The sequence below is a fragment of the Neolamprologus brichardi genome, chromosome 16 (genome assembly GCF_056152115.1).
Source record: "Neolamprologus brichardi isolate AB-2024 chromosome 16, ASM5615211v1, whole genome shotgun sequence".
NCBI classification, from domain to species: domain Eukaryota; kingdom Metazoa; phylum Chordata; class Actinopteri; order Cichliformes; family Cichlidae; genus Neolamprologus; species Neolamprologus brichardi.
In genome coordinates, this window is record NC_142119.1 from 12,147,057 (window position 1) to 12,174,435 (window position 27,379).

The 27,379-nt window shown below is 41.3% G+C and overlaps 1 protein-coding gene across 1 annotated transcript in view; it reads right to left on the reverse strand.

Moving 5' to 3' along the window:
• Positions 1 to 3,709: 3,709 nt before the first annotated feature.
• The window catches only part of LOC102781518 (amine oxidase [flavin-containing]-like), a 49,511-nt gene continuing 25,841 nt past the window's right edge, over positions 3,710 to 27,379 (reverse strand). The window contains exons 4-15 of the mRNA XM_087853217.1: positions 16,684 to 16,788; positions 16,472 to 16,563; positions 14,756 to 14,897; positions 12,908 to 13,057; positions 11,190 to 11,349; positions 11,018 to 11,114; positions 9,411 to 9,464; positions 9,268 to 9,325; positions 9,082 to 9,179; positions 7,994 to 8,105; positions 7,180 to 7,242; positions 3,710 to 6,785 (exon numbers count right to left, since the gene is read on the reverse strand). Of these exons, the coding sequence (XP_087709343.1) occupies positions 6,630 to 6,785; positions 7,180 to 7,242; positions 7,994 to 8,105; positions 9,082 to 9,179; positions 9,268 to 9,325; positions 9,411 to 9,464; positions 11,018 to 11,114; positions 11,190 to 11,349; positions 12,908 to 13,057; positions 14,756 to 14,897; positions 16,472 to 16,563; positions 16,684 to 16,788 (1,287 nt within the window). The 3' untranslated portion in view covers positions 3,710 to 6,629. The remainder of the gene's footprint in view (positions 6,786 to 7,179; positions 7,243 to 7,993; positions 8,106 to 9,081; positions 9,180 to 9,267; positions 9,326 to 9,410; positions 9,465 to 11,017; positions 11,115 to 11,189; positions 11,350 to 12,907; positions 13,058 to 14,755; positions 14,898 to 16,471; positions 16,564 to 16,683; positions 16,789 to 27,379) is intronic.

Sequence of the window (27,379 nt, forward strand, 5' to 3'; positions counted from 1 at the left end):
TGCTACAGCAATCTACCCCCCAAGGACACATAGTGTAATGCCTTTAATTCCAGGACCGTGTCCACTTAATACTACACTACATGGTTATATGACATTTTAGTTAACATAAAGCATAGAATTGAGGCACTTCAAATAATTTAATCCCAACAATATATACAAAAAAATCCAATTTTAAAGTGTTTATTTATCGGATAAAATAAGTTATTACTGTTCTGTCACCGTTATTATTGTCAGGGGTGTCCAAATCCACAAGCTAAGAAATACGGAACAGAAACCAAAACACTAGTAACCATGAACCAAGAAGAAAACAGACAAATAAACACTAATACAAAATCAAAACACCGGGCCACAGGCCCAGGACTGTAACAAATGCAGTCCAATACAGCATCAGCAGTAACTCTCTGATCACGCAGTGTGAATTGTGTTCTTGTAATGTATCAGTGATCCTGTATTCTTTCTTTTAAAATCATTAAAATTCCTCATTGTGTGGCAGTATACCCGATGAAAACAGTGCCTGTATTCTTAAAGCATCTGAAGACTGGGTTAGGTTAGATTTGTGTAGTACTTCTGACTACTTCTTTTGGCCTAAGAGTCATTTATTTTAATATTATAACAGCTCCTAGGGAAGCAATTTAATCAGTCAGCGGCTCCTTGGCATTTTGATGTTTTAGAAAAAATCCAACACTAAATTATTTTCCTGAAAATTCCTGTTACATTAAATGATGATGTGTATTTGTGGAGAATGCTGTGCTGGTGGCCGTATGACTGTGGTGGACAGGCGAGGGACTACAAAGCACTACAGACCGAAGGAGTTGGCGGGAATGTGACCATGACATAGCAGGAAGTGTTTTAATCTCCAAAACGTGTCTGTAATATTTGATATGCAGGATAAGCTCCAGCTATATCCTCAATCTTTAATGTTCACTATGCACTGCTTCAGTGGGAAACAGAGGTGCGCACAGTGTGGTGTTTTTGTCAGCTTGGTAACAAAGCCTTCAAAAGTCAAAGAATGCTGACAAAGGGACCAGACAAAGAACGATTCAGAAGACCCCTATGAGAAGACCACCAAGGGAACAGTTCACCCTGCCTGGGATAGGGTTACCAGGGCTCCGACCTGGAGGCAAGCCCAGGGAAGGTGCCTGAGGGCAAGCGTCTGGTGACCAGGCCTTAGTCCATGGGGCCTGGCCAGGTACAGCCCGAAAAAGGGACGTGGGACCATCTTCCTGCAGGCCCACCACCCACAGGAGGCACCGTAGGGGTCGGGTGCATTGGGAGCAGAGCGCGGCCAGGAGTGGAGGCCCTGGCTGATTGAGCCTCAGCTTCCAAGACTGGCAACTGGAACATGGAATGTCACCTCTCTGGTATGGAAGGAGCCTGAGTTAGTCAGAGGTACCGGCTAGATATAGTTGGGCTTACCTCAGTGCACGCCTCTGGAGCCAGTCTCCTGGAAAGGGGCTGGACTCTGCTGGAGGTTGCTCTACCTGGGGACTCTGTTGTCCTACTGGGAGACTTTAATGCTAATTTGGGCAACAACAGTGAGACCTGCAGGGGTTTCATAGTGAGGAACGACTTCCCGGATCTGAACCCGAGTGGTGTTTTGTTTTTGGACTTCTGTGCAAACCACAGTTTGGCCATAACCAACACAATGTTTGAATATAAGAATGTCCATAAGTGCACATGGCACCAGGACGCTCTAGGCCGCAGGTCGATGATCAATTTTATAATCATATCACTAGACCTGCGGCGAAATGTTCTGGACACTCAAGCCTAAACATATAGTGAGAGTGTGCTGGGAAAGCCTAGCAGAGATCCCAGTCCTTGAGGTCTTCAGCGCACACCTCTGGCAGAGCTTCAACAGCATTCTGAGGGAGATGTGTGTTGTGGACTTGGAGAAGGCATTCAACTGTGTCCCTTGGAGTGTCCTGTGGAGTTTGCTCCGGGAGAATGGGGTGTTTGGCCCATTGCAATGGGCCATTAGATCCTCATACAACCGTTGCAAGAGCTTGGTCCACATAGCCGGTAATAAGTGGATTCGTTCCTGGTGGGTGATGGGCTCCACTAGGGCTGCCCTTTGTCACCAATTTTGTTCATAATTTTTATGGACAGAATTTCTAGGCGCAGCCAAGTGGGGGAAGGCTTTCACTTGGGTGGTCTCAGAATCTCATCTCTGCTTTTCGTGGATAATGTGGTTCTGTTGGCTTCATCAGGTGATGGCCTCCAGTCTGCACTGGAATGGTTTGCAGCCGAGTGTGAGGCTGTGGGAATGAGAATCAGCACCTCCAGACTCGAGGCTTTGGTCCTCTGCTAAAAAAGGGTGGAGTGCCCACTCCGGGTCAGGGATGAGTTCCTGCCCCAGTGGAAGAGTTTAAGTATCTCGGGGTCTTGTTCATGAATGACGGGAGAAGGGAGTGGGAGATTGACAGACAAATTGGTGCTGCAGTGATGCAGTGATGCAGACGCTTAACCAGTCTGTTGTAGTAAAAAGAGAGCTGAGTGTAAAAGCGAAGCTCTCAATTTTCCGGTTGATCCACATCCCCACCCTCACTTATGGTCACGAGCTGTGGGTGGTGAGCTAAAGAACGAGATTGCAGACACAAGCCGCAGAAATGGGCTTCCTCTGAAGGGTGGCTTGCCTCTCCTTTAGAGATAGGGTGAGAAGTTCCGGCATCCGGGAGGGGCTCAGAGTAGAGCCGCTGCTCCTTCACATTGAAAGGAGACAGGTGAGGTGGATTTGGAATCTGACAAGGATGCCTCCTGAGCGAGGTGTTCTGGGCATGTCCCACTGGGAGGAGGTCCCGGGGCAGGCCCAGGACACACTGGAGAGATATATGATCTGATGACTCATCGTCATCAGTGTTTTCCATGAAAGAATTTGAAATTTCAGTTTGACTAACTACTTTACCTCACTTCATTTTAAATGAGCTTTGGCACAGAAGAGATGGTGGTGTTTCTGGATCATGTTCACGTATGGCTTCTTCTCTGCACGGTAGAGCTCCAGCCTGTATTTGTGGATGGTACAGTGAAATGTGTTCATAGCCGGTGATTTCTGGACGTGTTCCTAAGCCCATCCAGTGAATTTCATGACAGAATCACGTCTGTTTTCACTTCAGTTCACAGACATCCAATGTTGATTGTCAGACTTGTCCCCTGCACACACAGATTTCTCCACATTCAATTTTATGTTGAGGAATATTATTCTGAATTGTTCCATAATTTGTACAGGCAGTCTTTTGCAGATTGGTAAACCTCCATCCACCTTTGCTTCTGAGAAGCTCTGCCGCTCTGAAACGCTCGTTTTACACTCCAGTCATGTTACTGATCTGATGCTATTTAACCTAACCTTCTTTTTAGCACTACTTACTTTTCCTGGCTTTTGTTGCCCCGTCTCAACTATTTTTAAACCAGGTGCTGCCATCAAAGTCAAAATGAGCTTTTATTTTTCTTAAAATGGCACACTAACTGAACTTAAACATTTGATATGTCATATATGTTCTCTTGTTTGCAAATCATTGGATTCTGGTTTTATTTACAAATGACACAGTGTCCTTTTTATTCTTCCTGGGCACATTGGGCACTGGACTAGCTTTTAATGATTTTTTTCTCCACATTTTTCTTAACTATTACACCACTGTTTTCACTCCTTTGGACTGTAGCTCTGCTCTGAGTCGACATAATGACACTTATAATACACACACGACACCAGAATAAATCAGGTTAAGGCGAGTAAAAGATTTATTTCACATTTTGTTAAATATCACCAGCTTTGTATGAGGAATCAAAGACATCAAAGAGCAGGTCACAGGAATAGTTAAGAAGGCTTATATACACAGAGGGACAAAGGAAGGGGGGGGTATCTCCAGAAAAACCCCATAATGAATAACGCTGCATCACGTCTGCTGATGGTTTGTTGTGAGTGCTCTAGTTTTTTGTTGTTGTTTTTCTACAGGGTGGATGGAATTTGCTGGCTTTTGTTTGTTCAGCCAACCATAAACTCAAACACTTTTAGTGAATGTTCAAAAAGTGACATTATTATTCAATCATTACTTCTAGAACTGCGCATAAAACCTGCACTGGGACTGAGGGTCAGACGGGAGAGGGACACCACAACGAGGGAAGAAGCGCTGCAGGCACAACACAAAGCACACACGGACACAGAGATAAGCAGAGGGATCACCTCAACAGTCTGAGCTCTGATGCTGTGTTTTTACACCCGGCTTTACCTGAGTCAAGTTTGTAGTGAGGACATAACTCAGGTAAGGGGAACTTTAAAAACGAAAGGTTTCGGATACACTTGAACACAGTGCTGACCCCTGTTAATGAGCGCAGATGATGCCTTGAACCGGTGACCTGGTCCATCTGACCTCTTACCTCCGGAGTAGGCGGGGGAGGGAAAGAGGGCTGAGAGTGTCAGAGTCACAGGCACTTGCGATAAAATGACAAAAACATTACAATTTCCATTAAGGCACAACAGATAAACTACACTCACAAACATCTTTGGGACAAGAACAGCATGATTCTTGTAGTGGGCATAAAGAGACTGTAATAAAGACATAATAAAGACTGTGCAGCAGGTTGGCTTTCACATCTACACCCCCGACAAATCATTTTACCCACACAAATGATTGCTGACGACACTGCTTGCTGAGCGGGCAGTAGTTAAACCTTTGTTGCAGCGAGTCAGTTTTTCAGCGAGAATGTCATTTCTTTAAAGTTTCTCTAAAAGGCAGTTTCATTTTTCCTAAACAAATCAAAACACTTGTTACAGGGATGCCTTAGAGCCGGTGGGATCGTGTTTATCTGAAGTGTGAACGTGAAAAGGTAAAAATACACAAGTGAAAAATGTGATTACCTTAGCAAAACCACCATGCATGTGTTATCTAGTGTGAGGAAAATACATTCAAATGCTTCCGTCATACTGACCGATAGATTACCACACTAGCAGCTGGACACCACTACATTTCCATTAAAAGAATAAGGCTGACTCTTCTCATTCTTAGGATGAGTTTTTCTTTTTGTCTGTCAACAAATCCCACAAATACTAACAGTGAACTGGTCTGTCTTAACACTTCCTGGCTTATGTACGTGAGCCTAGAGTTCCTGTTGAAGAGAAACTACAGGAAAAAACTAGATTGTTTGAGAAGTCTTAATGATGAGTTTTGACACCTCAGCATATATCAATAAAGTTGTGGTTTGAAGGGTTTCTGGGTTTTTCTAAGTCTAGTTGCACAGGGAGAGACCATCCGCACTAACTTCTGATGCACACCAGTTGTTTTGTTCTATAAGCCTGAAGCATTCAAGGTCACTCCTGGTCGATTTATACAAGGGCGTAAAGAGTTAAAACAACAAGGAACTATAACTGAGAAGTGTTTAATTATTCTTTATAATAATCATTATTGTCACCATTAGTTTATGGATTACCAATTAAATTTATGGGTTCAGTACTTAGACTGGCACCATCTTAATTTTTGGTGGCCATATTTGGTAGCCTGTGTTTGCTGATACCTAAGACTTACTATAGTTTAAACAGAGGATTTATATGAAAGGAGTTAGCTACAAAGACTGCACCAGGCTTTAAAGATGCCTTTTCAGGGGGAAACCTAGACATTTTAACATAGTAGTCTGTGAGGAATAACCCGCTTTTGGAGCCAGCCTTCAACTGCACAGATCGCTCATTGGGAATAATACACATTTAGTGCCCTAATATGACATTATTGGGCTACATATTAGGATTCATATTAGGGCACATAATTTGGGCTTTGGGATGTAAATAAAATTTAAATTTAAGAGAAACAACAAAACCCATTTCACGCGGTACCAACTCACTTTAGGGTTGCGACTCACATCTGGCTTTAGCTACAAAGACAATGCAAAAATTCACTATTCATTTGTGTTTTCATGGGATTTGCTGACAGAAAAAGCCCCTCCCCCACTTGTCCTTGAACCTCCTCTCTGATTTTCTATGTGGACAGTGTCACTATACTGACTCTTTTCTCTTCTGAAGTCACTGGATTTCATCAAACAGCTACGGCTGCTTGGCCAGAATAAATCAGCACCTAAGATCAGCAGATTAGACACACAGTGGAAACTCACGCACACGCGCTCGCACACTTTGTACGGAAACTTTGATGACCACACGCTCACGAATGCATGCTCACCGAAGCATGCGACACAGACGAGGCTCATACACACAGTAAGCATGGCGACTTTTATAAACTCACATATAATCGACACAGTGGATTTCATTGGCATTGTATGGGATAGTAATAGTGACAGAGAAGATTTCCCCTTACGAACTGATTCTGATCTTTTTTCCTTCATTGGTTTCACAATCTGAGTCTGCATGTTTTAAACTGAAGTTAGGCTTTCGTCACTCCTCTCAAACACCTTTCAGTCAGCCCTTCTCACTTGCTTCATTCTCTCTTTCATTTGTGGACAGAGTAACAGTGTGTTAGTGTTTCTGCATGAGCTGAGCAGTCCTTCTTACATCACGGTGTTTCTCAAAAACAATGTATACCCTGTGTAGGTCACTACTCTGTAGTTTGGGCCCATAAAGTAGTGCACTGGAAGTACACAAGTGTCTATTGAGACGTGTTCCCTTGAGATGTGGAGGAGTGAGACGACAGGGTGGTTTAACTCCGGGGGATGATGCCCTTCTTGTAGGCTACCAAGCCAGCTGCGGCGGCAGCCGAAAGGAATGTGGAGACTCCTAAGAATTTGAGGAAACCATCAACCGAAGGCAGGTTTCTCTCCCAGAAGGTGGTAACAAATGGGAGTGCCCGGATTTCCTGCAGAACGGAGGGAATGATGATATCAGATATCTGCCTTTTTCATGTGCATGATATTAACTAGATACTTGATAGATGATTTGGCAATATACAACTTATGTAATCTTGGGTCCAAAATGTGTAAACAATGCATAGGTGTCTTAAACCTGCATTTTTTTACATGACCAGCAGGGGGCAACTCTTCTGCTTGCAAATGATTGTATAGAAAGCGAGGGAGAAAATGACCTCTCTTGGTTTACAACCCCAAGAAACATTATGGTCTTGCCTGGTAGTTTTTTTCCTCATTTGTTACAGGATGATCTTTTTCACAGTATCATTTATGGTATAAAGTGTTTTGGTTCATTTTTTTAAATCAAAAGCCAACTTGTAATTGGTGCATAAAGACTTCTCTTACATCATTCTCAGGCTCAGGTTGCCAGATCTGATTAGGTTGGAGTTTACCCATCGCACACATGACCTGCGAAAAGACATTGGTGGTGTCAGTCAAAGACTTCAAAAGGATCAAAATACAGTCTAAATTTCAAACATGATACACATTTTTGAGTCTGGGTGATGTTAATAAGATAACTCTTTATTATCATTGCACAGTCATACATAGTACAATAGCACAATGAAATTGGGGAACTGTCCCACGTTGGCATTACATACAACACAACACGACACAGCAACTTAACTTAAGTAATAAAAAGAAGAATAAGTGTATGTTTATGTTTAATGCACTCAGATAATCTACTCGGACCTGACTGGCCTTTACTGTAACTGACCTACTCTGCTGCAGAGCCAGAGCTAAGAAACATGGAGAAACATGAACACATGGGGGAGTATCTTAGGAAACCAAATCTAATGTTAATGCCTTGGAAGAAGGACAAACTGCAAGCAGCAGGCGAGTGTCTTAAAGAGAGATTTAGAAGACTGAGTGGGGAGGACCATTTTGATTCTATGGTTTGTTTCAGTCAGCTGTGCTCAGACATAAATGAGAAGGGAGGATGTCACGATTTGATATCAGCTGACCCCCCAGCACTGCTGGCTGAGCATCCACAACACCAGGAGCAGGCTGAGGTGTGACTAATAGGTGTGCCAGCTGCATGATTTAAGTGCTTTCCACCTGGTATATATAAGTAACCTGCCTCCAAGGGTGTTTAAACTGGTAAGAACTGGTATTTGCTAACACGTAGCAGTGAAAAGCAGGTACTTAAATGCTCTCTGACCTCTCTGGCTGCTCTCTCTCCAGCTTGTACGGCCCCCTCCATGTAGCCACTCCATTCGGTGGCCGTCTCTGTGCCCGCAAAGTACAACTTGCCCACCGGCTCTCTCAGCACTCTGAAGAGAAAAAAAGAGAGAAACAGGAGAGGCTTCAGAGGTTAAACTGGTTTACAGGTTTTAAACACCGTTTTATTTTTAATGTATGCACCAGCATTGTACTGATTCATTTCATTTAAGAATATCATCTCACCTGAATAAGTGCAATATGTGATTATATAACACATAAAGTGAATTTCCTTTGGATTAATCTTCCCACCCCCACTGTGCTCAACGTTAAAGAACCAAAGAAAGGACTTTTGCTTTAACTCTATTTCTTGCAGGGCCACCCGGTATGTGATGCAGTTACTCTGTATTAAAAAGCACAATGTTAGGTTCCCAACTCCAGCTTACTTTTCATTGTGAGTGAGAACACATTTGCACATCTGGTGAGGACATTTAGACATGAAATATGGTTCCCGTGACGATTAACAAGGAGTTTCAGATTTTCATATGGAGGTTAACAAAACTCTAATAGTGAACATATGCACCAGGATCTGTACAACAAGCAGCTTCAACTAATAAATGAAACCAGTTGCAATCTATCAGATACCTGCAAACAGCCACGGCACTGGATTGTGTTTTGTGTGTGTTTACAGCTATAGATTTAATGGGCAAATCCTGGGGACACGTCCTGCTGTACTGAAAATGCATTCATTTGTTCACACTCCAATAAAACCCATGAAATGCCGCAAAAAATATTGCAATAACACCATTCAGATTAATTATGAGATCACAGTACTGCTTGTGTGGTAAACATAATAATCTCAGTGAGTCCCCTCTGAAGCTGTGCACAGGCAGGCAGGTTCATTTCATGGAGGAGAAGTGACAGTAATTTGCAGAAATAATCACAAATCCTGCTGAAACATATATTAGCCATTAATATCCAGCAGCTGACACATTCAAATAAATTAAGTCAATTGAAATGAAAAGATCACACTTTCATATTTATGTTTATTTTTTTGTGTGTGTACACATGTGTGAGAGAGAGACTCACCTGCCAAACTGAGTAAGGATTCCTGGGGGGAAATAGGCTGTGTAGCAGCCTCCAGAGTACTCCTCTTCACACCAGTTCTTCTCCTCATAGTGCACCGGCTGCAGGAAACAAGCAGGCACATGAGCAGTCAGTCAAGCGATTCTACAGTATCCACATGACTGTGTACCACTCTGCACCCAAACTCACATGCAAAGCCTCATCTGTGCCCAGCACTTTGGAGTAGATCTCACAGATCCTCCTCAACCTAAACACAACAACACAGGAGTTGGGATTAAACTGATCTCACAGCTTGTGAGAATTTTTTTCCATCTCTGTCCACTGGTGTCTACCTTTCTTCCTTGGACAGGCTTGAGAGCTTTCTGCACTTGTGGGCAAGGATGAATCTGGGGGGAGAATGAAGAGAAAACACTACATGAGCATGTGTGGCTGGTTGGATGACTTTATCACTTGTGTTTAGCTCCATTCAAGTCCTACACTGTATGGAAATAATTGTAGGAGCTCATGCGAGAATACTAGGGCAGAGTCAGATGGTAAAGCTGAGACACAAGCCTACAGGCCAGTCAGTAACCCTCTGATAATCACTAGTGAAAGAAATGTGTATTTCAAACTGACTAAAGCACTCATCATGGTGCAGCATTGTATACTTCTTTGGGGCTGCTGATATCACTTAACGCTAACTGGCAAACTCCAGTAACCACTTGCCAACCAATCATGGACAAATACACATTTTTTCCTACTGACAGGTGGTTACCAGGGGGTCACTGACTGGTCTAAAGAGGATAGAAAAGACCACATGTTCATAGTTATAACTCAGGTCTGAAAGCTGTCCTGCGGCAGGTAAACATTTTTGGCGATGTAGTGTACAATATGGAATCATAATTAGGGATGGTTCTGACATAAACGGTAGTAACCAGACCGTAAAGCAGCGCACGTTTCGGTGCTTTTTTTCCCCCTGAGATGTCATACACTTTGAATTCTAGCCAATCATTTTACCTTTCCAAGCGTAGTAGGCGGGCCCAGGTACGTACGTTCTTTTAGAGCAGAGCTACAGATTAAAAATGCTCAAGGCGAAGCGGTGAAAGTCTGGCTGTACTTCACAGCAAAAGATGCAAACTCAGCAGCCTGCAACAAGTGCTTTAAGGTGATACTGTGCAAAGGAGGTAACACCTCGAATCTGATGAAACACCTGGTGACGCATAGCGGGGTTTTTTAAAGCCGAGAAATGCGCTGTATTTGATAGCTTGCTGCAAGACCTCACACCGAGCACATCTACTGCGGGTGTGGTGCCTTTTATCGGACCCAGAGTTGGCAACATCCCCCAAAAACCCGAAGAGTAGAGTCCTGGCCCCTAGCCCTGCCAGTGTAGCAGAAATGATGAGGATGATGATGGCAGCAGCAGCCGTTCTTCTCTGCGTGAGTCGCTTAACGTTGTTCGTGTGTAATTTACGTTGAGTAGGCTAACCACGTTATTACATTAATGCATGTAAGGTGAACTAGCAAACACCGTCATAGTTACATGCGGCTGTCTTCTTGTTTGATGGCAGATACTCCCTTCACCCTGGCCAAAAAGGCTAAAATGACCAAAGAAAAAGTGGAAAACAGTTAAACATGAGAGGTTTTTGGACAAAGTTTGATTTTTTTCCCATTGATTAAGCACTGCTTCCAGCCAAGAGTGATACCATATATGCCCTATAGCTGCAGAAAAGGCTACATTGTTATCTTTTTTACAAAAAAAACAGCTAAACATGAGAGGTTTTTGGACAAAGTGTGTGTTCTTCATTCTTTAAGCACCAGTTCGAGCACCGTTTAAGCACCGGCACCGTTTCAAAAGTACCGGTTTGGTACTGGTATCGGATAAAACCTAAACGATACCCATCCCTAATCATAATACAAAATATACACAATTACAGAGAAATGTTTGAAGCTCTGTACCAACCCCATAATACAAGGTACAGTCCCATCAGGCTTTGTGTCATCCAGGGTGAGGCCGATGGGAGCGCCCTCCTCCTCTATCACCATGCTGCCGCAGTAACCTGGTAACACAATAAAATGTTAGAAATGGCATCATCTTGAACAGCATTCGCTCTGTGTTTTCACTTCCTGCGTACCCCTTTTCCTCCAGAAGTTCTCTCTGTAGTAGACCATGCACTTTATGACAGAGCCCATGGGAACACGGTTGATCAGCTGGTTCCTCAGCGGGGGCAGCTCAGGGTTGAAGTGCATCTTCAGATTCAAAGCAGGTGGTGTGGCCACGATCACATACTTGGCCTAACACAGAGACAGAGACAGTACACAGTGTGTTCCAATAGTCCGTTTATAACTGAAAGATGTGACCCAGAAGTATCTGCATGGTAGTCATCAGCCATAGTAAGAGATGTTGCAATTCTCCAAATACTAAGGAAAGGGGCTTCAATGCTTCCTTTAATATAGGATACACTGGACTATCCTTTATGCAAAGAGAGGAGAAAACGCTGTCCCATAATTCATTACAATGGACCATCTGACCATAAATGAAAACAATCCACCTAATCAACAAAGTAACACAGATCATGTACATTTTAACTGCTTTTTTCCAAGCAGCCAGTAGATGGCAGCCAAAGAGCAGCAGTGCCAGTGAAGTTTGTGAGTAACACTGTGAAGGAGTTACTGTTTTACAGGTACATGGATGTTTCATATTCAGACTGCATCATCTCACATTATGTAGTGTATAAATATAGTATCTGTTTCATTTCCTAATACATAATAAAATCAAACAAACACTATAACAGTTATTTGAAACATGGCTGCAGTAACAGAAAAACAGTAAAAGGAAAGTCCTGCATTCACAATCTACTGAAACATAAGAGCAGCGTCATTATTCATTATCTTATCAGCTCGTTAACGGTGATGTATCCATATAAGCAAAGTCATTCTGACTATTTGTTTTGTGGGCCATTTGAAGGTTGGGAACCACTGGACTGAACTAATCAATTGTGTCTACAAACCCAGTTTCAGAAAAGTTGTGACATTGTGTAAACTGTAAATGAAAACAAAATGCAGCCATCTTTTATTCACATATACAGAAAAGTATCAGAAATCTACTATTATCATTTACAGAAACAAAAAGCTCACTTTGAATTTGATGGCAGTGACATGTCTCAAAGTGACATGATCAGCTATAAAAAGAGCATCTCAGAGATGCTCTGCAAAAAACCCCAAAACTGTTTCTACAAATTGTGGAGCAATTTCAGAAAAATGTTCCTCAACATCAAACTGAAAAGAATAATATCATCAAAACATTCCAAGAATCTGGAGGAATTTCTGTGTGCAAAGGATAAGGCTGAAAATCAATAATGGATGCCCATGATCTTTGGGCCCTGCTGCATCACTGCACTAAAGCAGGCATGACTGTTATGAAATCACTGGGAGGGCTCGGGAACACTTCTGGAAATCACTGTCTATGAACACTGTACTGTTCACAAATACAGGTTAAATCCAAAACATAATGGTGAAACACTGCCATCATTTCTGGGCCAAAGCTCATTTTAAACAGACTGAGGCAAAGTGGAAACTGTTCTGTGGTCAGAGATGCCCTGAGCGCATTTCCTCTATTTTCCTCTCTTTACTTTATTCTCACTGTGGCCAAGATCTGCTCAAAGGTGGAATACTTAGGTTTCACTCCATCTTGTTGTAATCTCTGAGATCATCTGGTGCTGGATACAGTTAATAAACATTAATCGACTTCAAATGCTCACTTTCAGCTCAATATTATATGTAAGGAAAAACATAAAAAGTGTCCTTAAAGAATAGTATTTCAAAGGAAATACTGGTGATATACTCATCTCACCTTGTAGGTCTGCTTGTCCACGGTCTCCACCACAACCATGTCTCCGGTCTGGTCGATCCTGTAGACTGGAGACTGCAGCTTCACTCGGTCTCCCAGCTCCCTCGCCATGCACTGACTCACCTGATTCGAACCCCCTACAAACTTCCTCTCCTTGAGACACAAAGAGAGCAGAGTTCAGTGAGCACCAACAGGGAGAGCAGATGCAGCAACACTGGTTTCTATTTATATTGGGTGGAAGTGACTCTGATCCCCCACTGGGTACCCCTCAGCAAGGCTAATAAACTCCCATTTTGGAACGAAGCCGATAAAATCCCCTGATTTATCCTGGTGATACGCACCGGTTATCCTCAGTCCACCTTCATTTCCTTCACTACAAATTTCTGCATCTTAATTCAAAAGAAACACGTTCATAAAGCCAGGCCAGCAAATGTTGAATGATGAAGATGATAGTGAGGAGGTGGAGAGAAGTTTGGGCTGTCAAAGCTCCGATACACAAAACTAAATCAGTGCTGACCATTTCCATGTGGTTAGTATCAACATCTCTCTCATCCCTGACCAGAAACACATTGTGTGTATTCCTCTGTGGCATTTGGATGAATTTGTCAAGCAGTCGCTGTGAAAGCACGAACTAAACCTAAATCAGTCCTGGGCGGTGAAATGAGGTGAGCCTCTTCTTGTCTTGTTTGATTAAAGACACGTTTTGCAGTTTTGCAGGAAAGCTGCACTCGAAGCAATGCATACCAATTGCATATCCATATGTTTAAGATGACTATGTGTAAATACTTCAAACACCCCTATGTATGCACCAGCCACAAGACGTGTAAGCTTTAAATGTGAAGCAAACAGGAAGGGGCCACAGAGCCGACTGCACTACTATTTGTCATTTGTTTACCAAAGCCTTTGTGGCTATGGGAACAAGGCCCTCAGCTTGAGGAACGGCAGCAGAAAAGACGCCCTGAGTATTCCAAGAAAACATCTTTTATGTGGACAGCATCTTATTCAGGAGACTGGGCTGTGAGGGATCTCCCTCTGATGTTCAACTGCTCCTCTGAATCACTGAATGAATCTGTGTGAGAGGCAGAGAACGCAAGTCCACTTCTTGGCACGCCCCCATTACACTGTCTGTACTTTTTTGTAGTGCATTAATGGAAAGCTGAGAGAGTATTATAGTTTAGTATAGTATATAGTATAGTATTATAGTATAGTAGTATATCCAGGACTTATTCCCGTGAAAGAAAAACAAGGCAACAGCAATCAATCGTTTCACTTGCAAGGGAGGCCTCGTTGATGTCTACCACGAAATGACCCCAAATCCGGCCTCCTCTCGCTGCCTTTTATTGAGAAACAGTTCACACAAAACACATCACAGCAAAGCAATGCCCACGTGGTTCTAAGACAAGGCATTGTATGTATATGTGTGAACTTCTGTAGGAATGTGTGTGTATGTGTGTGTCATGGGGGTGCGTTTGTGTGACCTCCTGCTGACCAAAAGGGTCATAAAAGCAGGAAGCTTACAACACAAGAAACAGATCTTTCAGATAGGATGTATCTACAATAAAAGCGCCTTGAGGCGACTTTTGTTGTGATTTGGCGCTATATAAATAAATTGAATTTAATTGAATTGAAAAAACCTCCCCCAGCACAGAGTGGTTGGAGAGGTGGTCAGGATCAAAGGAATGGCTTTGATCCTACTGCTTGAACTAAGACTGTACAAATTTAAGAAACACAACATTCAACAATTAGACTTAACAGTATTCTGTTTGCTCACATAGATATAAAAAAAAAAAATCCTTCGTTTTCTTTCAGTCTGTTGTTCTGAATCAGTGGTATAATTTTGGGCAGATATACCTGTCCTCCATTGGTGGTGGAGAAGATCCTCATTGTCCCTCCGCACTGTTTGACGTACCAGAGGAACCAGAGAGCCGACACCTCGTGGGGTTCAGAGGTCACGTTTACGTTGACAAACAGTGTGGCGAAGCGACGAGCAGTTCTGGGAGAGATTACATGGAAGGTAAGAAGTCTTTAAATACTGCATGTACCCCAGTCACAATTTTTATATTCTGTAAGAGTGTGAACAAAGCACAAATAAATCACCATGTCAGGGATTTCTGTTAGCTTGTCCTACTTTTCCAGCAGAGACTTGCATGTAATGTACATTTGAGTAGTAATTCAAACACAGGAGCAGTACAATCTTTTAATTAGTGAAGGACTGTTGTTTCTATGTTGTTACAAAAATGTAATTTACTTTTTATAAGCTGCATATTTTAAATTTACACAGTAATTCGATTATCAAAAACATTCTCACTCACAGTGCATCATATACTGAAGCTTCTCCACCAAAAACCTCTATGAAATAGCTACAACCTTCAGCATCAGTTTTCAAAGTTTTTGCAGGGATGAGAATTATTATTCTTATTAGTGCTGACACAGGAAGCTGTAACTATTTACACCTCTGCAAGTTTGAGTCACTGAACTGGACCTCTTAACTGTGACTGTGGTGTTGGAGCCTTTTAGATCATTTTATTGGAAATAGCATGATGTGCTCTTTGGTTAATTCTACTTCCAGCTCTGGTGAGTGGAATTGCACCATGCACCCTATGAGATACCTTGCTAACTGAGCTTGCTACCATTAGCTTATAACTTAGCTTATAACTCGCTGACTGATTTCAGGTATTAGAAAATAAAACAACAAATATAACTTTTGTAAGAGAAATAAAGCTGTTGTAGGAGACCACCTTTAACATTTGAGTCTGAATGTATTATCGTAGGGTCTACCTTATAATATAAAGCGCCTTGAGGAGACTGTTGCTGTGATTTGGCGCTATATAAATAAAACTGAATTGAATTGAATTGAAATGTCATATGATTTAGCAATACAACTTTACCCTGGATATAAACGTTCAGAGATAACAGGATGAATAGCTAGACCTATTCTCTGCAGAAACGGGAAACATTTTGAACTAGGGCTGCTCGATTATGGCAAAAATGATAATCACGATTATTTTCACTGAAATTGAGATCTCGATTATTATTTTTTATTTAACAATAACAATGTATTGAATAATGGCTTTAAAGATTGTCAAAAAATAATATAAAATAGTGTGCAAATACTGATAACAGTGCAAATGTTTGCAATATAAAACATAAATGAAAAATGTAAACATCTATGTTTAGTGAACTTTGCAGTGTTGCTCTGTGGTGCAGCTACGATACTGTAGCAAAGTTTACACACTATGTCTACTTGATGCACGTCTGACTCCGCGAACCCATAATGTTTCCACACCACTGAAGTTTTTTTTACCTCTCTTTTCAACCAACGGCAGTCACTCTCCTCTCCTAACTTCTGCTTAGCTTTCCGAGCTTCCCTCGGGTCCTCTTAATTGTTGTAATGCGTGTTCGAAATGCAGAAAGGTGCGCTCGATTTGCCACACGGAGCAGCGCGAGAGTAAAGCACGAGGGAGGGGCTAATAATCGGCTCAGTCATTTTTAATGATCGTTGAAAGCCCAGATCGTAATTTAGATTAAAATTAGATTAATTGAGCAGCCCTATTTTGAACATGTTACCTGGTCCAGCAGAGTTTTTCAAAGAGTTCCTGCATGGTCATCTTGTCCCACTCTTCAGCATGGGGAGCTCTCCAGGGAGCGTCTCTGGGAATCTGAAATGCAGGAGGATGTTCAGCATGAGTCAGGCATATAGCAGGTGTGCAACCTGTCCAGTAAACCAATCTAGAATGCTTGTTAATAAGAATACTCATTAATAGTGAGAACTGCTTTACCTCCTTGCCCATCTTATCCATTGTTCTAAAGAGGTTGTTGAAGTCCATCAAAGCGATGGGGTTCCACATGGGAGGGAAGGAGCCTTTGAATGGGTAAGACTTTCCCTGTTGGACACATGATTGCGGCCATCATCACCAAAACAATATTCTTCAATCATCAAATAAGCACAGCTTTTATAAGCAATGGTTAATGATGGCAGCATTCAAAGAACAACATTTCAGCATTTGCCATTAAAGATTTGTTTCAGTTGACCTCTAACTGACTGTGAAAGCAGTTTGAAGAGTGGTGGGGAAAGTGGAGTAATAGCTTGTGCAATGTTTACAACTGAATCAAAGATACTGAATCATTAAATGTGATAAGAGAAGCCATAATCTAAAGCCATAGTTTTTATGCCTGTTCTGGTTTATTCCTGCATTTCTCAATCACACACAAAGACATACAAACACAGAGGTGACAGTCAGGGGTAGATGCAGTGGTTTCAAAACTATCAAGGTCACTTAATTGTGTTTTGGTTTCCAAAACACAATTGTAACTAGAGATGGATTTTTATTGCTTTCTAGCAATGGTCTCTTAGCTACGTGTTGATGTAACCTCAAATAATCTCTCCCGTAGTATGGCATTTAGCTTGACAAGGACATTTATTTTAAGTCCCATTAAACACAAACTGTTTGTTGAAATGCCCTCAGCCTCACAGAGCTGCTAGCTCAGAGACACTGCAGCTGTCTGCAGCTGTATTGAACTAATAATGGCTCCTAATATTTACATTCTCTTAACTTATTCTGTTGTGTAATGTGATACCACTGCAATAGAGCCAAAGAAAAACAAAACAAAACAAATATCAAAAGTGTTTAGTTGTTCATGTCATTGTCCAACAATGCAGCTGTAACTGTCCAGCTGTTATGTAGCCCTAAAATCTTCTTGTCATGATTAAAGGTAAATCCGTTACTGAGCTAGTCTAATGTCAAATTTGTAGCAATATTTCTTTTTTTTCTCCTTGCAAAACTCTCTCAGTATTATTGAAAATAATTATTAATGCATAAATATTACAGAAACAGAAATGTGTAACCTCTTAAACTACAAGACTCAACTTTAGTGACATCACCAAAAACTATGATTATGCTAAGAAAAAACAAATCTGTTAGATTAGCATAAAAAAAGTACATGGGTCAGCACAATAAAGTGTTTCCTAAGGGGTAATTATAAGAAATGAGACTTTTAATAATATTATCTATAGCAAGGGTTCTGAAATTTTGATGGACGGTTGCAAAGGAAAAGTGCACAAAATTAAGAAAAAAAAGAAAGGCAAATTGTTGTCATACTGTCCCACGGCATGGCAAATTCGGTATCAACAAATTCTGTCATTTTCACTGGAGAGCCACAGAAAACAATTGAACAGTCTTTGAGAACCCTAGATCAATAATAAGCTCACACATTTCTCAGATCGGACTACTCAAAAACAATGAAAGAGAAGACTTCTGTTGAATAAAAATAGCACAGCAAAGTGTTGTGTGACTTTCACTGCTTAAAACATGTAAAAGCAGCTCCACAATCATTTGCGATATTACTAGATTTAGCCATTTAATGAAATAAAATGATCACCTGTTTGTTTGTTTGTTTTTAAAATGTGATGTGTGTGTCACTGCAAGGTGACAGCACCTTTGTTTTTTAGTATTCACAGTCTGTTCTTCACTGCTACACAGAATTCAGTGATAGACAGAGAGGGATGATGATGATGCACAGCAGCATACTGTATCTGCTCCTGTGCACAGAACAACAGGTCTGTCTCCATGGTGACCACGGCCAAGAGAATACAGAGGGAGGAGAGAAGAGGAGGGGGAGACGAAGCATGGCAACATCTGTTTCCACATCAGCGAGCAGGGAAGTGCCCTCAATCAGAGGACCAAACGAAGACTGCTTGAAGAAAAAGGTGACTGTACTGCAGAGTAGGAGGATTTTATGACAACCATATAAAGATCAAGATTTCAATTAATCTCAGAAATCGCTAATCACTGCCCTTAGACTTTTATCCAAATTACATTGTACGCTCTTATCTGACTTCTAAACAAACATCTATGATCAATAAGTATTTTATTGCCCAACGTAATATACAGTACTGGGAAAATTTTTGCTCTTCTTGATTTCTTATTTTTTAAACTACATTTAGTTTTAAAATTTAGTAAATTATTAAATGATTAGATTAACTAATCATTTCATTTAATAAGGGAAAAAAGCTACACAAACCTACCATGTCCTATTTGAAAAAGTAGTTGCCCTCCCTCGTTAAATTGTGAATTTACTTTGATCAGCCACATTTTTTGGAAAGCTGACCTTTGAAAAGTTCACTTTCAACTAGCCACACTCAGGCCTGATAACTGCCTAATCCAGAAATCACTTAAATATAACCTGTCTGACAAAGTGAAGTAAGCTAAGCAACACGTCATGCCTTGATCTATAGAAACGCAAAAAACAGCTGAAAGACAACACCACTGACATCTATCAGTCTGGAAAACCTTTTCTAAGACTAAACCAAGTGGAGAGCTGTTATTCAAAAATTGAGAAAACTTCCTAGGAGTGGCCAGCCTTCCAAAATTACTCCAAGAGTGCATCAATGACTCATCCAGGAGGTCACAAAAGCACCCAGAACAACATCTCAAGAACTGCAGGCCTCACCTGCCCCAGTTAAGGTGTTCATGATTTATCCAATAAGAACTACATAAGGCAAAAATGGTCTCGATGGGAGAGTTTCATGGCAAAACCCACTGTTGACCAAAAAGAATATAAAGGCTCGTCTCATATTCGCCAAAAAACATCAGAAAAACAGATTTGATTTGGTTGCAAAATAATGCAACTCCAAATAATATATCTGAATATGTCAAAGTGTGTCTAAAAATGACAAACTGGTGTATCAGATGGCTGTTCCCTCTGCTTTTTGCCAGCTCTCACAAGCTGGTGCCCTCTTAGTGAATGTGCAGCACATTCTCTAAAAGCAAGCTAAACAGATACAGCTGGTACGGCCGTTTCCCTCACTGGTCCTGTGAACGTGCAAACATGCACAGCATCCAAAGTGCTGCAGGATCCAAGGGACAATCCCGCACTCTTTCTCAATCTCTGATAAGCAAGCACAGTATTTAATCAAAGTCTGTTTCCCCGTCTCTGATAGTGATCCCTCATTAATGAATCCAGTGCTGAGAGCTGCATTTGCCTGTTAGGCAGTGGTTTGCTGATAAGGGAAAGCAGTACTGGCCTTTTGGATTACAATCTGCCATAGAAAAGCTGATTAGCTACATGGCTTGCTTGAAAGCTAGCTGTAATTACACAATGGCTTTGGACACATGCTGATTTACAAGTACTCTAGCTTTTGTCCTGTGAAGAAATGTAGAGGGTGTCAAATAGGTTAGATCACTGCTTACTGTTCATATAAAATCTTAAAGACTTGTGTCACCATATGAAACTATGAATTTATTCTTTTGAATTTCTTCTTTTGTAATTCAAAGCTACTGACAAACAAAAAGGTGTAGTAAAACACTAACACACACACACGATAAAAATACAGGTAATAAAGACTGATTGCTGTGAACTGCCGATGCAGGGAGTGGTTTCCAGGTGTAAGATAATAAATCATATCAAAACACCACCTCTGAAGTCAGTCTAAAGATTTCTTGTATTTCTATCTTGCAGGGCATTCATTATTGGCCAACATAAAATGCAAACAGTTTTACATTATCTAATGGTTTCCAAAACCCTGACATTTTCTCTGAAAGGCCCCATTTGAATAGCTACTAGAGTTTTGAGTTTGCTTGTCACTGTGATTATTATAGCATTCTAAGACTTCCTTTACATCACCTTAATATGGGTTGTTTCTTTCTGTTTAATGAGTTCTGCCTTGAGAGCCTTTCATTTGGGTCTTTTCGCCACACCCATAACAGGGTAGCCAAAGCTCAGTCCACCAGCTGGTAAAAGGGAAATAATGTGAGCATCCCATCCCATTTTTAGCGCTTTAAAAAGGCATTAGTTACAGCTACGAATAGATGCAAAAATGGAGAGAAGAGAAGGAGCAAGACTCTTAACTTCCATCTTGGACCACTGTAACACTTGTTGGTGTGTGAACGTGTATATCAGTGTATCAATTTGTGTATATCAGTGTAAGCTGTGAGAGCAGTAACACTAGAATATGCATACACAAAAGCACAAACATGTGCACACACAGAGCACATACACACTGCCTGACAGTGATAGGTGGGAGCTGCTTTTGATGAGGCATGCTGCCATGGAAACCAGCCAGGAAGCTACGAGTGGCGTGTGTGAGTCTGAGTCTTTGAGTGGATCTTACAGAGATAGTAGCTAGGGAGACACAGTCACATGGGAGCTCCCATACACCAGAATGAATTAATTTAGGGTTCACATAACATGCCACAACAGCAGAAATAGACAAATGTGTTTTCTAACTGCTGTCTGTGTTATGCTGGTGATATTTCGCAGCGCTGTTGTAAGTAGGTTAAGTCAATAATACATCAGTGCTAGGGACAGGGTGGTGAGATGACCAGCAGACTGAAGATCACCATGCTTCATTGTCAATCAGTCGCTAAATAAATGGACTAAATAAAAACCACAGAGAGCACACAGTGTTCTTGATCAATGTTATAATAATAATAATAATAATAATAATAATAATAATAATAATAATAATAATGGATTGCATTTATATAGCACTTTTCAGGACCCCTCAAAGCGCTTTACAATTCCACTATTCATTCACTCTCACATTCATACACTGGTGGAGGCAGCTACAGTTGTAGCCACAGCTGCCCTAGGGCAGACTGACAGAAGCGAGGCTGCCATATTGCACCATTGGCCCCTCTGGCCATCACCAGTAGGCGGTAGGTGAAGTGTCTTGCCCAAGGACACAACGACCGAGACTGTCCGAGCCGGGGCTCGAACGGGCAACCTTCCGATTACAAGACGAACACCCAACTCTTGAGCCACGGTCGCCCCGCGATTACCCAAGTAATCATAGCACAGAAGACTTCTCGTCTTTTCCTGTGCCTGGATGTTTTAAATTCAACAAGGAAAACACAGGGTGGCTTTTTTAAAAGCAGCCAAGTGAGATCTAGAGCAGGGGTAGGCAACCTTTCTGATGGCGAGTGCCATTTAAAATTTCCTCAGAGGTCAGTGTGCCATATGATTGCATTAGCAGTAAATTTAATAACGCTCTATATTAACAGTTACACACTATATAGAACAAGTTTATAGAATTATATTTGTTTGCAGATGTTGGCAGCTATCAGCGAATAGTTATCAGCTATTTTGAAACAAAAAAAAGACATTTTTTAATCCATAACAAGAACTCCATAACAGCAAATGGATGCTGGCCTCCACCACTTGTTAATTTTACTGAATCTGTGGAAGCTCCGCGATGCCACCACCAAACAACTGAGTTATTTTTACACACCGGCCAGCATCTGACCAATCCAACACCTTTCATTGTTTATACCGTTACAAAGAAAGAAAAAAAAAATCATCAAGCCACCAAGCAAATGCCCGTTATGCCCAATGGCCAGTCCAGCTATGGCTGTGCCATCAGTTAACCCTGATATCATCAACTGCCACTCCACTGTACTCTAATCCTGCAAATGAACACCTAATCCATGGTGTTTAAATCTGCACCTTCAGTGAGCTCTGCATAGTGTAGCAACAATCTCTCTCGGTTAGAGGAAGGAAGCATGGCATATGTGGCATACCATAAAATTCACTTTAAGGCTAGAATTGGAAAAGCAAGGGAAGCAGTGCTTTCCAAGTCAAATCTAAAAACTGGCATCAATTAAAACGTGCCAAGTTGAAAGCAATCTCTCTCCTTTCATCTCAAACAGCGTCCTGTCATTCCAGCCTGTTGCTGGAAGCTCTGTTTGCCTTGGAAACTGCTTGCATTGGAAAATGTAGCACGTTTCCTGTGTGTAATGTAGATAAATGTCTGGTATTTGGTGGGGGACTAGTGGGAGACCAGCATGCGAGGCAAACTGCTGCTAAAGATAGCTAGCTCCTCTTTCACTGCTCTGAGATCAGTGTCAAGCTGTGCTCTGTGTGAAAACAAATTAGCATTAGCGAAAAGACAAGCTAACAAGGGTGTTACACAGAGAAGAAGGTGTGCAGTGTGAAAAGATGCCAATAAGTTGTAAGTACCAAACGTTGTCAATAACTCTTTTACATTAGCAAAAAAAGCGTTGGTCAATTCTGTTTTAAGGAAATAGGAATAAGCAGCACTTTCAGATTAGCATGTCTGCCAAATCACTAGAAAGTTTAACCAAGTGTTTTGCCAACACACCTCTCTACACACATCTCTATTTTTCATTATTTTTAATCCCACCTGTGATTATGTACTGTGTCACACACTATTTAAATCTTAAATTCAACCGATCTTTTATTATTGATATATTTTAATATTCTTTTTAAAGGATCAAATGTAGGCCTATGTTTCTGTGGTTTTTTAGAATGTCATGCATTACTGTAGATTAAACAGAGTAAACGCTTTAAATGAGTTTGAAATGACCTTAGCCTTAAACATTTCCACAATTAGTTGTGGTCCATAAAACACTGAGAAGGAACATTTTTCTGTAGAATAATTACTTTTACTTTACTTATTTATTTACTTTTGATGATTTATCCACAATTTCAATCATCAATGCAGTTATACGTGTAATGAGATGTTTTCATAGTGGTTTATTGTCTCTTTTGCTAAAGTAATGGTTCTTTTAAAAAACAGAAAGAACACTCGTCACCGTCAGCTATCACTAAATATTTTTTACTAATATAATAGAAATAATAATATTTTACAATTCTTCGGCCAGGAATGAGTGCAGAAAAGTAAAGAAATCTATGTGAAGTGTTATGTACTATACATGGTCACGGTATGTTTTAGTGTGTGTATGTGCGTGTGTGTGTGTGTGTGTGTGTGTGTGGTTGGGGAGGGGGGGGGGGGGGTATATTGTAGTGTTTCATATGTGCATTTTGTTGTGCACACACCTAGAGGGCAGAAGTAATAATCCATCCGGTCGTTAAGTGACGAATCCTACTTCCGGGCCTAAAGTAGTCTGCGTTTAATATGGCTTTTGTGTTGTTAACATGTTTAATGTTTTGTATTTTCTTCTATTTAATCTCAAAAAAGCTCCTAAAACAGTCAGTGATCACTGTTGACTTCCCTCGGCTTTTATTACCGCTAATCATTTATTTAAGCTCAGTTTTTAAAACCTTAGGATGTAACTACAGCCCAGCCCATGCAGCAGTATACAGTGTTGGGGAGTAACGGAATACATGTACCGCCGTTACGTATTTAAAATACAAAATATGAGTAACTGTATTCCGTTACAGTTACCGTTTAAAAAGGTGGTATTTAGAATACAGTTACTTTGTTGAAATAAATGGATTACACGGCGGTACTTCTCTGTTTCATATTGTGGCGGGTCAGGACTGTTTGGGTTTTGTTTGACAGCTATGTTCTGTTGTTCCAGGCGGCAGCGTTACGGTTGCCATGGTTACAGGTTACGCTTTCTCTCTGCGTGTTTCCTGGGTGAGAGAGCGCCTGTTGTTGTGCTAAGCTAATAGGCAGAATGCTACAGGTATAGCTCTAAAGAATGTAGCCTCATGGGCAGTGTAGTTCGTGCTGCAGGGAGAATGGACTGCCATACACGTTATGTGTCTGTGAGCAAGGTGGGAGAAAAAGGAGAGTCGAAAAGTACGAGCTGTCATCGAACAAAAACGGGAGCTGGAAGCATGTAAATATAATAATAACCACTGCAGCCAAGAAGAGTGCCTGACGAGCCCAGTTGTAAGTAAGCTATTAAGACTCGACTGTACACCGTGTTCGTGTTTTCCTCCAAAAACAATAAGTTCCGTTGGAGCAGCCTTTGAACGCCTCTCTCTGTCTCTCGCTAGCAAAGCTGACCCAGACAACAAAGTAAAGCTAGTTTTCGGCCGACACAGAACCCACCGTATTAGCCAGAGGTCCCTTTACTACGGTTCGGAGCCGCGGACCTTCAGTAACAGTAATAATCACAGCAATAGTACATTCACGTAGTTGTAAACAGCATGATAATATATTAAGTAATCCAAAGTATTCAGAATACGTTACTCTCATTGAGTAACGTAACGGAATACGTTACAGAATACATTTTGGGGCATGTATTCTGTATTCTGTAATGGAATACATTTTAAAAGTAACCTTCCCAACACTGGCAGTATATGAATGACTAACCTCGTATTGTGGATGGATTATCTCAGTTGTTCTCCTGGCTGAAGTTTGGTCCTTTTACAGCATCCTGCCATGCGATTACATTTGTTCCTGACCACCGAGAACCCCCACGTTAACTTTTATCGAGTGGAAAAAAAGTTAGCTTGTTTATATTATGCTAACATAGCTGTGTCGCTAGCGGTCACGTAGCACATCATTAACTACAGCTAGCCAAACTTCAGTAACCCTACAAACGTCACTGCTGTTTAGTTTTCTGTCTTCATTTATGTTGGAAGTGATAACAGAGCTGTACGTTTTAATTTGTTTCCCAAACCCCGCAGTCAGGACATGCTATATTGTATTTAGATAGAAGCTAGCAAGCTAACTTCCTGCTAACTTCTAACTCCGTTAAATGTCATAAATTCCGTTTTCATGGATGCCTGGATGTTAAACTCAATTGTTACACCTGGTAGAGCAGAACGCTGATCATTTTATTAAAGATGAAAGACTTTATACAGTTTTTCAACTCTCAGTAATGCCATAGTGATCGTTTGATATATGGACCTGCAGCGGAGTTTAGGCCCAGACACGGCTAGTGACGTCAGACTTAACGACTGGATTGGACTGGCTCTGAAGTTATAATTCAGTGACTGAAGATAGCCAACATTGGCACTCTCCATCCACACACACAGAGAAAGCTCCCAGCCACGTTACTCAGCCCAGTGATTTACAATAGGGCTAGTTTCACCAGGGGACATAGTAGCAATGGAAAATTAAATCAGGTAGAAGAACACAACTCTGTTAAGGACAGTGGTGCGGCCTCACTAATGAGATATTGAGCGCAGAATAACAAGAACAAAGAAATATAGCCTGAGTGTCTCTTTCTTCCTTTCCTCTTTGTTTGCCTTTCAACCACTCAGAAAAGAGAAACTGCATTACTAAAATCCCTCTGGCAAAGATTAACATCTCCAGTCACTAATGCTAAAGAAGGGAGGAGTGGTGGCTGTTCTGTAGACATATAGGAAACCACAGGAACATTTGGTTTTCTTTTTCATAGTACCTCAGTCTTTTTTAAGTAATCTGGAAAGCGATATAGGGGAGATATATGGGCAATAGTGATTCAAACGACAAACTTTAGGGCTGAAAATGCAGCCAGAATAGAATAGAAAAGTCCCGTATTGTATTTGTACATGTACAACAAAATTGTGGGTGCCCCATGCCAATTGTGCAGGAATAAAATTTAAATAGTAAGACAGCAGGAATAATTAACAAACATGAGAAATATATAAAATCAAGACTAATATATACAAACAAGAGACAAAAGATATACATTAGAGCAAAAGTTGGAAAGTCTGTGTGTGAGTGGCCTGAGTGATGAGGGTTACTCAGACCATGGCTTAGATTAGTGGCTGGGTGGGCAGGAGTGGGGTTTTTGTGGCGTAGTGTTTGTTAATAGTCCAAATGGCCCAGGGGAAGAAGCTGTTAGTGAGTCTGGCGAGTCAAACAGGAAGTGGGCGGGGTCACCTGTGATGGCCCTGGTTTGTCTGAGACAGGAGAATCTGGCGATGGCCTCCAGGTGTGGCAGAGGACAGCCTTTTTTTGGCAGTATTAATTACCCTCTGCACAGCCTTTCTGATCTCAGTTGTTTCTTCCTCGGGACATGGAGGAAGTGCAGCCGCTGTTGGGTCTTCTTTACCAGGGTGTTTACTGAGCTTTAACCTAGGAATAAGAGGGAAGGGGGCATCTGAAGGAGGTCCGGTTTGGTGATAAGGATGTCTGGGATTACAGAGTTGAATGTGGAGTTATAGTCCATGAAGGGCATCCTCACGTAGCTCTTCCTGTTAGCCAGATGGCTCCGCTCCACATATTTCATTTTTTCCCCCAAACCACTGTCCAAAAAAACTAAAACTAAGAGTAAAAAAAAGATATTCCTTGTAGTTTGTCATTAGGTTTGCACACATCTCAGGAGGGTTTTGGCCCTCTTCACAGAAAATCTCTAATCTCTAAAATCTCTTTAGGTTTTAAAGCCGCCTACAGCACATTTTCAACAGGACTGAGGTCTGGTGTTATAACCAGTGTGTTACCATTGGTGTTCTTGGTAATTGGTCCCAGTCTTGAGATCATTAACAAGCTCCTCCACTGCTATATGTTCTGTCTGACCGTGTGTGTGGGGAGTGGCTAATTTATCTGATTACAGTCAAATGAACTAAAGTTAACAATGATGATAACATAACAAGTTATTACTTTGTTGTTAGTGCAAACAAAAAGATTCCCAAAAAATGCTTCAAACTCTACTGCTGATGGCAAAGAGGCTAGCTCTGTTAGCTCATGCAGTGTATTAACGTTACAACCTTGATCAGTAAATATAAAAAAGTCAAACTGACAGGAAATGTGCCAGTGGCAGCAAGTGGCAATTGAAAAATGTTGATAAAGATCCTTGTTGCCATGCCTACTGCGTGATGCCAGAAAAGTAG